Consider the following 15,914-nt stretch of genomic DNA (forward strand, 5'->3'; position numbering starts at 1 on the left):
CATAAAGCTGGATAAGACATTCCTAGAAATTCGTCATTGCGCTCATTTTCAGCCTGATGAATTTACGGCTGATATGTCATGTACATTAACTTTCTGGAGAATGACCACTACTTTGAGCGCTTTTGCATCTCTAGGAATGTCTTATCCAGCTTTATGACCAACAATAAATAAATTTCTTCAAATAAATGATCAGGAAACGCCTTTGGACTACACCGGACGTTTGGTGTGCAAGCGGACTAAACCAGTGGTGACTCGAGGTCATTACTGCACCTTTGTCGATCGTGAGCAGATCTTGATGATGAGCAGGGACCATGTACCAATTCATTCGGGTCGATACGAAGGTAGCATGCAAAACCATATCATCACTGAGTGACAGAGATACCAAAGTCAACGAAATATGCCAAGTTTTGATGGACGTCCTCTTGGCACAATTTCCGGGAAGGATGCCCAGAAAACAAGGGCTTTAGCGTAAACCGTGCAGTATTACGAGGTGAAGATTACCTTGTGCTGCGAATAACCAGATGGCGAGTATCCAAAGCAAAAGACAGGATTTCCTATTTGTACGTGCTAAGAGATTCTCTGCGCATGAAGCACACAAATACAAGAGTGTCCTTTTGGATGAATGTTATACAGAGAGTCAAGCAGACTATCAAGTTGCAACACAATTGAAACACAAGTGGAACGAGGTGGTGTGCAGGACTGCACTGTGGGTACGCCAGATGGCTTGAGGGAGAGTCGAGTTATGTAGCTCTTTTTGAAATTTTGGGACATGGGTTCTGCAGAAAATAATTATTAAATGGTTAAAATAGAGTGAAAGCTATGCTTGATTCCTTCCACAGGAATCAATCAACCATTCCTTTTCGTTTTTTCTGTGGACACCAAGCATGCCAAATAGCATTTCGTTTCAATCGTGTCTCGAGATGACCTCATCTATTTGTTGTCTTTAGTATATTTATTATCAGCTGTTTAGTACCCATATTAGACATTATTTCAGGGCCAGTGCGTATCTCAACCGGGAATTCTGTAAAAATGCTGACCCCCAGCGACGAAAGTCAAGTGCGTCGCATACCACATTCTAGTACTGTTGGGGATATCAATATCCCCCAGAAAACGCTGTTTTTATGTGCTAGCGAACTCCTGGCACAATCCGCATTATCATATTGTTTGCTCGCTGCGTGACAGAACCGTAACAAGTACATATTCGTTTACCACACAAAATGGTGGTTTATAAATTCCTTACGACGACTTGGTAAGCATCAAGTTCTCCGCGAGAATTTACGAATGACCAGGCAAAACTTCCTTACTGTCAGTGACCATTAAACTGCCTGAATTAATCATCCGCTCGCCAAACTGAAAAACATACTCCAGAAAACAATTTCCTTGGTGGCATTTTGCACAAGTTGTGTAATCAAACTGAAATTTGCCGTGTACAAAAATACACTAGCAAAGGTTTGCCTGTTTGGATGAACAAACGGTCATTTAGCCTACAGTTACATTACAATGCACTCTAGAAGTCTGCGTAGACAGACAAAACTGACATTTGACATGGTATTCGCTATTTTTGTGCTAACAGGGCTTCCAACTGGAGTTTGAGTTCGAACCAAATGAGTATTTCTCCGACACGGTTCTGACAAAACGCTATTTCGTAAGCTACGAGTTGAAGGAGGAAGATCCGTTAACATATGACGGTCCGGAGGTGGTCGCTTCTGAAGGGTGGGTCAGAATAGCGTTGAAAATGATTCCGGTTCTATAAACGACCGTTTCTTCATCTTTTAACGCTTCCTTTGTAGATATTGTTCCAGGTGTCTGTCGCTTCACAGCAACACTTTAAGATCGTCTTTCCGTTTAGTTCGGCCGCCTGCATATTTTAGGTGTATGCATTTGAGTGGCAAAATACACCCACTTGCGCACCAATTTGGTTTTGACGGGTGACTCACCTGGAGCGCGGTTGAATCTCCCCTGTTTATGATGTGTGTTGCTTGCAAAGAACCTCCTGCATTAGCTTTCCACAATAACTGAAATAATTGCTTAACTGTATCACAGTCAGCCGCGGATGTTTCAACATCTGCGCAGCCCCTAATTTGGACTTTAAACAGGTGGTCATATGTGGTCACATTTAGCTCCCACATTACTGCTTAAGAATCCTATGGGCAAATCACTATTCGAATGTGAATGAAAAGACTTGAATGAAAAACAATCACACTAACACACTAATTGTTCCCGTGTAAACTTTAGTCAGTGGGCTTCAAATGCAGAAAATATCATAAAAGATAGTTGAAACCGTTTTTCGGAGTACATGGAAAACTTCAGTAATCATATGAATCACCAGTTTATTCACTGATTCTGATCCTAGAGAAAACAATAAGCAAAAAATACAGTCTCGGTGAGTTGCAATTTCTTGCAAATTTGGTAATGGAAGCTTCTTAAGTGGGCTCTTGTAAAGTCATCATTTAAAATTCAATCAAAGTTTCAGTTCTCAGTCTGGTTATTTCCAGGCCTGGCCGTTCATCGGACGGTTGTCCGAGTAGATAAATGGTTATCTGGAAGAAACATTTCCAAGCTATTTAAGCTTACTTAATAGTGGTAGTTTTCTCAACAGCCTGATCTAATTAGTGGCCGCGTGGGTTGCATTTGATTATGGCTACCAACTACGGTCCAAGTCCTGTGCATCCACGCAAATGCTATCGTTCATTACGTAAGCTATCACAGATTGCAGGACATTAACTTCTTGCTGGTGGATAGACTCATTTATTACAGGATGGACAGCAATGTAGAAACCCGGTCTTGATATTTTTAACATAGTGATCGATATTCTTTGAGCAGAGATTGAAATTTTCTCATGCTGCTGCATCGTTTATTTTGGCCGTTTTCAAAGTCTCAAGAGTGCCTAGGTGTATGGAATCGAACATTCTATCACAACAAATTCATCAGTTTCTAGAACCTTTTGTACTCAAAGCAACCTTACTGAGTCACCTCAAAGCCACTGCTGAACTGTAGCACACCAAAACTAGTGAGCTCTTTCACGTGTTAGTTTCCAAACAGATCCTTTGTGATTCCTGTTGAAAGCACCTCTGCCAGAGGGCGTGTCGTTTGGTTATCGAGTCAGCTTCCAGAACGCCTCAGAGAATAGAATGATTTCATTTTATTCTCTCCCTACTTAGGTGTAAAATAAACTGGTATCCCGAAAAGGACTTGACACAAACAACTCACTCAAAAACCCAGCGAAGTCGGCTGAGCGGAGAAAAGCACACCGTGACTCGAACCACAACAAATGATTCATTCTTCCAATTTTTCGACCCACCGAAGCCAGGTGAGCTCGAGTCACTAGATATCCCTATAAGCGATAGACTGAAAAATGATTGATGCTATTTTACATATGGATGAATGTTGATCAGATTGGAGCCGACGACTTTTGCAACAAACTTAAATACACCCACTTGATATGTTTGTAAGAATGGTATCAATTATAGGCACTATCAGCCCGAAACTTTCTGCATCTGTTGTGTTTAAAACGAGTAAATCTGTACACCCATTTCAAGTGATACATAACTGCAAGTCAGAATGCCGTCAGTGGTTCTCTTACGCAGAATGTTTCTAATTGAGACCAGACACAGGAAGCACTGGTGTGTACTCGTTCCATACCTCTCCAGAAATTGTCTAAAATTTGGGTTGCGTTAGACTTTTAACAATTCCTTCCCTCTTAAAATTTATACTTCTCCCGAATAAGCACCTGTAAATATTATTACGGCTGTGACAAGAAAACAGCGCATGCCTCCAGTGGTGTTACCTTTAGAGTGAAGCAAAAATAGTGAGGTTTAATTTACAGCTACATCACTTAAGCTGTTCCAGCTCTAGACAGATATGACACGCTAGAATACTTTAATCCTACGTGAAAGAATAGCTTACAGTGACCGACCCAAACAAGGTTCGAAAGATTATATGATGCCACTTGGCTAAATCTTCTGAGACGATGTTGTATATTACAGTTGTTGTTCACTTACATTCAGCAAAATAGTAAGTCAGTAATGAGAGGTAGCGTTTGTCGGTACTGCATTAGTCTATAATAAATTACATAATCTTCTACAAACGCTTTGCTTATACCTGTGCTTTGGCCTCCTTACGCAGCTTTTCCATATAAAACAATGAACTGAATTCCTTGTTAGTGAAGTGAAACTCCCTTAGGTCATGCATGTTTCGTTCTGCAGTTAACCTGTAACTGACGATAGGCTAGATTTATTAAAATCCGAATACACGGCTTTTATTAGCCATACTATCATACTAACATTTATTAGGCGTCAGTCACTGTAACCTAGTTTTATTCCTCCTTTTTGACAATAAACACATCTGTTTTCGTTTGCGATGCCTGCGCGTCGTGGCTCATTGTAGAAAGTACTTTTCACTCCCACCCTCAGCGAACAGCCCAAAACGCACGGTAAGTGAAGAAGTGTAAGTGTATTAAGGCAGTTTTACTCTATTCGCCTGTTAATCTTAAAGTTAGCTGTTATTATCCTATCGGACGCTTACTTGGATCATTCTGGCGGTCTTTGCCCAGTAGCAAACTTTGGATTCCTATGTTCATTTTCTTTCATTCTTGTGATTGATGAAAATTTGCTTTTATTCAGAATTCAACAACGGAACAAAAAGTACTGGAGGATTTTGATTGGGGTCAGTATTTGAAAGAACGTGTGATACCTCGCGCAGTCTCATACTTTACCGGAGAATCATTGGATCTTGAAAATGAAGTGAGCGCTTAATCATGATATGCGCTTATTTTGGCGGCACTCGAACCGCAAAGATGTCACATTTACTGTTTATAACCAGCTAGTAACCAAGGTTTTTTCCATTGTAGGTTGACGATCCTGACGACTTCGCGGTGAGTTTGACTACTTTTCGAAATTGTTGTATTCAGCGGTTCGGAAACCCGACTTGCCCTATTCTTCTCAATTAGGAAAGTTTTGAACTGGAAATGTTGCAGGTCCGACGTCGCCCGGAGGATTTACCGGCCGAGTAGATCAGTCAGGCTTGCTATTTACAGTATGGAGATACTCAAATTTCGTCGCTTTGAACCAGAGCTTAGGTGCGTAGTTCGCTCAGGCTCTCCTGTGTTGTTTGGCTGTCTAGTCTAGTAACGTCAACCCAAAAACCACTGCCACGTTCTCCTTAGCCTTGAATTTTCTTTGGATCTATAGTGCTTTCAGGTGTTTTGTGTTTAGGTTCTTCGAAAGGTACTGTGTCAGATCCAGGATAAAGTGTAACCTGCAAGCTGAAACAGAAACAAGTGTGACATAAAAAGATAGGTGGTTCGAAAAAAATCATGATTGTATCAAAGGGTCGCTTTCAAAAGAAGTTCCTGGTAGTAAAAATTATAAAAATAACTTACCTCGGGACTAAATTCCCCAGCTAACACCATTGCTCGCATTGGGCTGATAACTGTGCCCATATTATCACAATCGGTCGTGCCACATACGGTTTTCGTCAAAAAAGACAACTTTCTACGTAGTTGCCGTACTTTATTTAAAGTTTTCTGGCCTGAAAAAAATAAATCGTTTATCTGTAGCACCCTTCCGGTGTCTAGCTGCCATGCTACACGAAGGAAACACGAACGCTGGGATACTGCCAGGTTGCCCAAGCCTAGACAGGGGAAGTCGAGAGGCAAAGGTCAGGTTCGAACAATGGACCTTCCAGTCAGTAAATGTGAGCTCTAACCACTTGAGCGAAGGTATTTTCACTGCCGTGAATAAGGTTTACCCCGATTTCACCCCAGTCAAGCTCGTTTCTTTGTCAAAAAACAATTGGGTGGTATGCAATAAGCCAGGCTTGATAATGCTATTACTGTGACCACCTTGACAACGTCATGTTCCCATCGAATACAACAAATCGTTCGCCACAAGTCCCGCTAGTCAGTGAGAAAATTCAAATGTCTTTTGTTCTGCTCGCACGCGATCAACCAAAGATAAGCCTTGCATCTGAAAATAATGTCTTTCATAGAAAATCAAATGATTTCACTTCATGGTGACTTTACGGTTCTTCCCTGTTTTTCTTCTACCAACAGGAGGACGATTATGATGAAGAATCGGAAGAGGACTTGGACGAAGGAGGTGACCCGTAGTTGTGATGATAACTGATGTGCAGCCAAATACACGTATACACTTCTCTCATATTGTTCGGACAGTTAGTTATTCACAATCGCGTCGAAAGGCAAAAAGAACGGGGAAAACAAAGTGTTGTGCGTAGGCCCTAATAAAGAATACAATGTGGTTAAATTGCTACTTCCGGATTCCTAAGTAATATTGTTGGCTGCTCTGCAGAAATAAATACAACTGAGTTTCTACAACCAAAGTGATGTTGTGTGTGGATACTTAATTCACTTAATTCTGCATCACGCTTATTCATCATTCAAGAAGGGATTAGGATGAATTAACGTCATAGCATACACTTGAATAGCCACCAAAAAGCTCCGCTTGTAAAGTGATTTTAAAATGCAAATGAATTACTGGTATTAGGCTAAGAAACCAGTGTCTGAACAGAAGTAGAAATGAGGAAAGAAAAATAGTGTGCTGGAAAATCCATTTGTTTAACATCTGGTTAACTGGCTTTTAGAGCCTGGATGCTTCTTTTGTGTTGCAGTTATTCACCGTTTTGGCAAAACCAGAAACCGAAAGATGCCTCCAACCAAAACTGTATCCAGAACAAAAGCCTAAGAGAGACGCAAGAGCTGTCAACTTGGTACAACATGTGGATAAAACACTGGCTTAAACAAAATGAATGATAGAAACAGCAGTTAGCGAAAACGAAAGAGAAAATGGACATATACGTGTGCTACAAACTTCGGCAAATATAAAAACCTGTCAGTGAAACCCATATGTGTTGTTCAAGGAGGGCAATTTGTAATACGACTGCATATCCTATATTAGCGTCATTCAAAATAAAATAACGCCCACTCTGACCAGCCGGTGTCAGAATAACCATTTTTGTCAATGAATATATGTTCCTTCTTCCTGAAAATCGTTGTATGGACTATAATTTAATGATAAAATCTGTGACTTAATTGTTACCCAGCCTCGCACATAAACGCACAGAAGACTATCATACATACCAGCTTATTTCTCGAGTAGGTACAGACTCGAATGTAGAGGGGCCTGCCAGATAACGCTTTATGGGTGCTTTGTTTACTAAACTGTTGGATAGTTTTCTGAATGCTAAAATTAACTCCTAGGCTCTGGACAGGAGCTGATCATTTGTTCTTGCACTTGACCATAATCTAAAACTGTACAATCTACCTATTTGCCGCTCTACAACGCAGTCAACACGGTACCTTGGCAACCAACTGACATGAATAACCTCAAAACGCGTTCAGTTGGGCTTACATTCCTCCACTGTCTCTGGTCCAACCAGTTCACTGCTGTTCCAACAAAACGTTCCAACAAGACGTCTTTACAGTTGTTTTGCCAATAAACAGAGACCAATCCACTAGGCCGGCTTATTTGCATCCCACTGCCTCTGAATTAGCAGTCCAAAGAAGCAAAACTATCAGTTCAAAAAATCATGAAGGTCAAAAAAAGGTTGCGGTCACATACATTGGGATTTCTGAAACGACTAAAAGAATGTCATTTCGACATAATATAGAGATGAAATGCGTGCCTACAAACGCGCTTTTCAAAGCAGTCTCACAGCCAAAAGAAAAACTAGAGACCATGGAGAAAACCGAAGTTTAAATATAAAACTCAGTGCAACAGTTGTGACGAACACTGGGTGTGACAAACAAGAAGAATAGGGTCCGTCAGCTTGCTTTAACACCAAACTGACTTTACGGAACTTAACTAGCTCCTACTCATTTCCGTACATTATGTTCAAGAAGTGGATGCTTCCAGCTAGAAGGTCATCTAATGACCCAAGGCTCAAGATGACCTAGCTGCTATCAAGCTAACGTACTAGGCAGAAGGTCCCAACCTAGCATTTAATCTGCTCATGTCTATGTCTGGGCAACGTGGCAGGTTCTCAGTCGTCATGCTCCCTTCGGTTGGTACGGCAGTTATGCGCCGAAAAAAATTTACGGCTGGGCGGTTCATTCATTCCAAGTAGTAATGACAGAGCAGCATGGATTTTTAGAGTCGGGGGGGGGGGCTCAACCGAGAAATTTGTCAGTCAACACATTGAGAAGTAAACAAAGTGTCAGTCCCTTGAGACAATGCTCTAAAGCCACACAACTTGGGAATAAGGGGACGGAGGGTACTAAAAGAATGCAAAGTAAGTGAAATCAGGACAATCAGAATGTACACAACATGGATCAAAAGTAAGAACTTTGATCACAAAACCAATGGAATCAGTGTGGATTAGAGGATATTTTATGGAACAGATATGGAACAAATATGAGACCACAACGCAACAGACTTAGAAGGGCAAACTACAAAGAGTAATTGTTTGACCAGTCGAACGACAGGAGGATTGAGAGGCAAGCTGATCAACTGGATAAAAACGAAACCGCACTACTGAAACCAGCACACTAAACAAAACAGTGAAATGCAAGTGAATCAAGGCGAAACGCATTGCACATTTTTAGCGGGCCCATCAAATCACATACATTATGGGTCTGGATCAGCCAATCACCTTAAAGTTGGCAACCACTGTTTGAAGGCCACACGAACATGGGTAAAGTTATGGGAAATAGTAGTCCAAAGGCGCACTGATGATATCCTCTCGTAGAGTGACGAAAGCTTATCAGACCAATTGACAAGAGTGGTGAACTAGTCAACCTTCCCCTAATATCACGCACCTGCTACATTTACTAAGTTGTGCGCGCCAAGATTTCCTGTAACTGAAGCTATGTGATCCGCTAAAAGCCCCTTTTTCCGATTAACCCCGATATCTTGCTTAATGGGATCGCAGCTCACGAACTTTTATGAGGCGTGTACACTGATGGGTAATCTAGACGATTTTTCTCACATCGGAGTGTTTCATCATTTAATTGTTATAGTGTTACAAATTTGCATGCTGAAATTGAATCACTCGATGCATTTAGATTCGTTAGACTTCACTTTACTGCAAATCAGCCAACAGCACAAACGTTTTTCCTCCATTGTATTAGCCTACGTCGTTGCGACGGTCTTCTCATCCAGCATGGTGACATTTGGTCGGCGTCAGCATGGCGCCTACACACTGGCAAGGAATTAATTCTGAACGCATTATTGGGCACCATTACGACCATTGAGACGAACCAAGTAGTTGCCGGAAGGGGCAAAAACGCTTGAGAATTATTTGAACAGCAGTGGAATAATGAGGAATATTCATAAAATGGCAATGGTTGTCGCCTACTGAGTTGCTGTAAATGATGGATTCACGGGGTTAACAGCAAATTGAAGGTCATGTGTGCGAATGTCAAAATGAAAAGGAGCAACCCAGAACAATTTATCCACTCTTTGTTACAAGGCATACGGGTGAACATCGGACAACACAATACATTTCTATAAGCCTCAACATACTTACTGAAAACAGAGTAGAGGAATTTCACGCTTTACTGAATTAGTATTTACATATCACTTGTTTAACTCAATCCACACTGATAATTTTTTCAAGCGGTTTGAGCTGACTGCCAAAGCATATAATATTTAGTCGAAACAGGGACGAATCTACAGAGGGGTAACTTTTTAGCTTGCTGACACTTTTATTTGCCTGAAAATTAATATCAGTGGAACGGTAAAAGAATGCCTCAGATTCAACACTCGTTGCAACAGTAAATCCACTTATACGACACTGCAAAATGCAAGTATCACCTGGAGAAGCATCAAGGGTTTGCCGGAATTTTTGCCATGGAATGTTTCTGTCGATTCGCTGAGCCTTTCGTTTCATGACTTCTAAGGAAGTTCCAGCCCAAACACCTCCAGCTCGTCAACTATCAATTTAAACCTCCTGTGCATGGTTACATGGGTTCCATCAAATCAATTCACGAACGTTTGGCTAAACTATACTCAGTAGGTGGTGACTCAATCCAAATTTATTTCCTGGCGAAAATATATACCTGTTTAATTACATGTTTTGATGACCTGAATGATAAGTGATTTCCAAACCTAGACTGGGCAACAATGTCCCGTTTACTGCATCTGATGAACAGTACACATAGAAAGTTTGATAAAGTTGCTCACTACAGGCTTTATTGTGACCAACATTGTCTTTAAACGATTGGGAATAAATTATGTTTAACGTAAAAGAAAGGGAGCGATGTTTGGAACTGACTGAGTAGTCATCGTTCCAGAGAGGTTCGGTAACTAACCAGTGGATGTAATGCTGGGCAACTTTCCAACTTTGGCACAAAAGTGTCGTCAGGCCAAGTAAGTTATTAAATTGATCGGCTTCTCTGCCTACCTTAAAACCCGACCAAACTGATAACTTGATTAGACGAAGCAGTTGTATTGGAACCGAAACGTTGTTCAGCAATAAGTCCGCGGATTATTTGTTACCAAATCCCTCTGAAATTAGGGTACTCCAGGTTATTTGGAACACCAAGTGCGCGAGAAAAATTAATTAATATTTCCCGCACAAAAATATTATTCGTTCAATCTTCTATTTTGCTCCCATAGTTCTTCCATCGCTAGTGGAATTAATTCAAAACGGTCAGATGACCCGCAATTGATAAGGTTTGGAAGACCGAATAAAGCAAGCTTTAATTGTGTACGTTTACGGACCTCTGAAACTTCTTGCACACTTTTTTTGTAAAGTTAACTTGGTTGTTCTGGAGTCATTTTTTCCTGTATTTGATGCGCATAAACAAGGATGTGCTAAAAGACGCATGTACAGACCAGGCAAGACCCTGAATTTAGAAAGTTGGAATGAATTCGTTCCAAGTCTTGGTGAAGAGTAGGCGCTTGTCAAGACAAGCATAAAATAGCAAACTCAAGTTTTGTGACTGACCTGACTGTGCGCCAGCCGATTGAGACTCTTTTATTCGGCCATCAGCACACACGTAGGCACTGCCACAAATGAAACCGATTTTCTAGAAATAGCGCTATTCTCATAGTTGAAGCTGTAGTGTAAGGCTAGCCTATCCACAATAAATTTCAGTGATATTTTAGTGTCACTATTTAGTTGGACGGAAAGCTTATAAGGTCATACTTCTTCAGTGAGAAATTAATTATTTCAGCCGGTTTTGAAAACGCGACGAGCGGTAAAAAGGTAGGATAGAGTTTATATTCTGGACTGTCTTCAGCAAATATTTCGTCAAAATCCCCTGGTCTCATTTATTTTAGGGGGCCTGCTTATTTGGAACCATGAGGAGCGTTTTAAAGGACAAAAATGCCTTAAGGAGTAAAAATCAATATCTGACTGCTTAGCAATATTCAGTTGCTCATAAGTGCATTTACAAGGTTTAAGCTTGCATGTTGTAAACTGGCCTAGGCTGCAAGTTTCTTTAGTTTTCTCCCACGCGTAAAAAATTATCATTCTCGATGCAACCATGGAGGTGAATAGATCGGTCCTCGAGAATGCAGACCAAATAAAAAGACTGACTTCCACTTTCTTTAATGTGAGAAAGAGGCGGCGGTTGAAGCGAATTCCTCCAGATTTTCAGGGACTTCGGAGCTTTCGGGAAACGAATAAATGTGGTGAATATTTGGGGTACTCGGGTCAAGAGATGAGTCTTTACAGTGCGACTTTGGCACAGGCTGGAAAGCCAAAAGATGCATAACGAATCGTGGAAGGTTTTTACGGATCAAGTGTTTTACGCTTGTTCTAATTGGTGGAGCTACGTGTTGGTCACCGCTTGATTCCACTGAATGTGTTGCAGACTCGCATGATACCTGAGCGCGGACTGGATGCAGAATCCACTTCAGGAAGACAATAGAAATCCTCTTTTTGAATTGGGAAATTAACGTCCACATCATTCCCGAAAAGAAAAAAACAAACAAAATGTACAAACAAATAGAAATCCTCTTTTTGAATTGGGAAATTAACGTCCACATCATTCCCGAAAAGAAAAAAACAAACAAAATGTGACAAACAAATTGGTCAAATGAAATCTGTTGTGAGAAGAAGTGATAAAACGGGCCCCACCTTGGTGTCAGGATGAGTAGTAGTGCAAGACCCGAGAGTTGGGGAACAAAACAAGGGAGAGTTTAAAGCATAAAGATGAACGATATGACCAGTATTGAATATGAATCAGCTGACTTTTTGAGCGAACTCTCTGCTTGAGTTAGACTGGCAGGCACTCCGACATTGTGCCACCCTTGTATGAGTGGACCAAATGCGACTGTCGATGAGTTAATGGATGAAGACAAATCAGGATTCGAGGTGAAAATACCCAGTATAGTTTAGTATGCAGGGTGGTCATTCTGCTACACTTTCGAAGTTATCGACTTGAAATATGTCATTAATATTTTATATGAGCCTGTCACCTGAAAACGGTGGGAAGAAGCAGAGAGACGGAGTGACACAGGGATCACCACTACATGTATTCGCTTGGTGATAAAGGGCTGCTTAGCTGTTCGGTCACACAGACAGTACAGGCCGATGTGAGAATGGTAATTTGTTGAAATATTGGTAGCTCGGGTGAGTTTATTGGTTGTTGATCAGGTGGCTGTTGATCTGTTCGCCGAGCTTGGCAATTGGCTTGTTTGCAAGCCATGAGTCGGCCCGTGTGCAGCACACCCAGCTGCAGAATATCATAAACGAGAGATCCAGTTGAATTTCTCGTGGAAACCAAATTGATTTGCAAATGAGTGTATTTCTCGAAAGGAAGAATTATACATGGCAAACAGGCTACCTGTTGTCTGAATTTACTCCTGCAAACAGTTGAGCTCTACTGTCGATCCGCGAACATGAAATGTCTTATCGGTGCACCGCTGCTGTACCAAGTCACAAAAATGTCGTCCTCCAGTAAAATGCTGCAGGATCAACGATGATGTCTACATATAAAAATAATTACGCATTGTGTAAATGATGAAAACCCCAAATTTGCAAAATATTTACCTAACAATGAAGAGCGGCTGATAGTTCTACCGTAACCAAAGCGGAGCGCATGCACTCCATCGGATCACCCATCGGAAAGGTCTGGAACATAAGCCAAAAATATTTCATCAGGTTATCACGAAAACTGCCTTGGGCGCGAAGTGAAAACTAAGATTACATATGAGGAAACTTCTAAAATACTTGAAGTTCTGTGGAGCTATTCTGTGTCTACGGCTTTCTCTGGAAGTAAAAAAACGTTATTTGTTTCATTAGATCCAATCCCATTAGCTTCCGCAAGCAAGGAAACTGAAACGATGTAAAATGATGATCAATGATGCATCTAAAAAAGAGCGTACCTTTCGTCACACGCCGTGAATTGTACGTTGCTTCTTACGGAAGTACAGAATCCGCAAGTAAGAGAAATTATTTGACACTTCTACTATAAAATGATCAATTAGATTATTAAATGCATAAAATGTAGCTCAGGAAGACTTACATAAGCTGTCAGCCTCAACGAATGCACACGTAACGCTGCACCTCTTCTTGCGATTCAACAAATGCTTCAGTTTTATGGTTTCGACTAATCATCTATAAACCATGTACGAAGGGAACGTTGGTTTCAGCCAATACAATTTCGATCACCGGAATATGAAAGAGCGTGTGGGGCACAGCCAAGCATTGGAGACAAAGATATACCCAGTCAGTTTGGGAACTGGGCACTTACGCATTGAGCATAATAGATCTGATGGACGAACGCTACTGGCTGAACAGCCTCGGTAAATGCATTAATCTACTGCGTCGATTGGCTCGACAGAAGGCTTGAGGTTTTAGTTTTATTTCACCCAGTCATGTAGCGGCACTTTACCCTCTGGAGTTATGAAACGTATGTCAAGCTGTGCAGCAGAATTATTTAGGTTATTGAAAAAAGACTTCCATGTTTGCCGGATATGAACCAAGAAGCCCAATGTCGTCTGCATACCCATGTCTATGAGTAACCGTCTCGGAAGCAGCACATTGGTAGCAGAACAGAGGAGGGAAGTCAAAAGAGGACAATCTTGTCTTACACAACTGGACGTGGTGAACTCATGTACTCACAACCGTTCGCAGGATTTCGCATACAGTGCCCCCAAAAGGGAAAGAACACGCTAAGTCGACAGACACCGCCAAAGTTCCTGATGATCGACGGGGTCAAAAGCAGCGTTCAGATCCAGAAAAATGAACAACATGAGACTTTTGAAAGAGTGGCGCTGTTCCGGAACGTGTCTCGTGGCGAGGATGTGGTCGGTTCATTTTCAACCAGAGCGAAACATAGTGAGATTCACGAAATTGTCTCTCCCGATAATAGATCAATCTGAGCAGAAAAGCAATAGAAGACATCTTGGATGCCGCGGCTACCAGCCTTATGCCCTGATGGTTTTTGCATAACGTCGTTGCGACCTCCTTGAAGACTAGGATGACAGTCAAGGCACTCCATTCTGCTGGCATTCAGTCTTCGTCCCATATCTTCCACAGACCGCTCACTAGAACCTCAACACTGAAAGATACCCTCCCGGTTGAAGGGACTAGGGACCGTATGTATAAAATTAACTGCAACGATTGCACTAAGGTTTACACGGGACAAAGTGCCAGGGAATTACACACCAGAATGGGTGCGCCTTAAAAGAGGATAAGCAAACCACCAAGAAATTAGGAATGATACCAAGCGCTGATCAAAGACTCAACGATGGTGGTACATGCGTTAGACACAGGACACGGAATAGATCTGGATAATATGGAAGTTTTAAGACGGGGACTGCGGTTCACGCCACAGCGGCTGACAGCCGAGGCGATGGAAAGTACAAAGCATCACAGCGTGAATAGGATCGAGGGTGTGGAACTGGTAAGCGTATTTAGAGCGGTCTTGGATAAACCGAGTTGACACGTTACTGTGTGGTTGTCAATGCACGTAGAATCATCAGCAGAATCAAGCGGTGGATATTCCAGTCCGACCAAAGTTCACATAACCTCTCTTACACGACTATCATAGCACAAGCTCATCCACACATTCAGATGAAAAGTGCAAATGACGCTCAAGAGGGGTCATCACGTGAACGAGAAGCACTAGACCCTAAGCTGGATCCAAAACCATGTGGGTTCCCCCACTAACTTAACATGGTGACCCACCCTAACACACAAATCCCTCGGCCACCGCCTAACAGAGATTTCACTTGACTTAGCTGATTGGTTCTGTTTCTGTCTTGAATTCTGACCAACCTCCTAACCTAGTCATTTGGCCTGACGAAGTTTCCATGTCAAAAGCGAAACGTTGGCCAGAAATAAATCTACCCAGTTGTTACCAAACTTTCCCGAAAATCTCACCACCTTCTTTTAAGAATGCGGGGTTCGGACCATCCGGGTCTATATTCTTATTACCTTTGAGGAGTAATATTTCACGCTGGCTTCCTGTTACTAAAAGCGGGTGGGTGTCGATATTTCATTCGGGCCAGCTAGGTTTTGCCAAGTGTTATGTTAAAAAAGACCAGATGAAATGGTCCTTATGGTATCGTCGCCCAAGACGACGAGTTTGTAAGTTCTATTTCTAAGATTGTTTCACCTACATTTATGTTTTTCTGTGTGGTTGACCGAATCAGCCGAATCAAATATTGTCTGCAGTGAAAGCCTTCAACATCTCCTGGGCCTCTGCACTCCGCCAGCGTCCTCTGTCATTCTTGATTATCTGGTGTTTCAGAGATCTGCGGATTGCATCATTGTCGCTAGTCGCTTGTATTGTTTTTTTAGTACAGATAATATTTATAGATCTCGACGGCGTCTAGTGTTCACTTAATCGAGTCACATGGCTTTGGTAGACAGTTCTAAAGGTTGAGAATAGCTCTTCTAACCCTCTTTCATTGAACCTCTCAAAACTCACCGTCATTTGCACCATTCTTTCTAAACTGGCCAGCTCGATCCTCTTGATCTATTGGAACCTGTCAAACTTG

At 41.7% G+C, this 15,914-nt stretch overlaps 1 protein-coding gene across 1 annotated transcript in view; it reads left to right on the forward strand.

The window, feature by feature from the left end:
* Window positions 1–6,149, forward strand: part of T265_06981 (hypothetical protein) — a gene marked incomplete at both ends in the record, with an annotated part of 16,946 nt that extends 10,797 nt beyond the window's left edge. Inside the window, 5 exons of the mRNA XM_009172398.1 lie at window positions 1,574–1,713; window positions 4,387–4,432; window positions 4,623–4,742; window positions 4,850–4,873; window positions 6,053–6,149. Coding sequence (XP_009170662.1) covers window positions 1,574–1,713; window positions 4,387–4,432; window positions 4,623–4,742; window positions 4,850–4,873; window positions 6,053–6,109 — 387 coding nt within the window. The remainder of the gene's footprint in view (window positions 1–1,573; window positions 1,714–4,386; window positions 4,433–4,622; window positions 4,743–4,849; window positions 4,874–6,052) is intronic.
* Window positions 6,150–15,914: the final 9,765 nt, after the last annotated feature.

The sequence above is a fragment of the Opisthorchis viverrini genome (genome assembly GCF_000715545.1).
Source record: "Opisthorchis viverrini unplaced genomic scaffold opera_v5_153, whole genome shotgun sequence".
Taxonomy (NCBI): Eukaryota; Metazoa; Platyhelminthes; class Trematoda; order Opisthorchiida; family Opisthorchiidae; genus Opisthorchis; species Opisthorchis viverrini.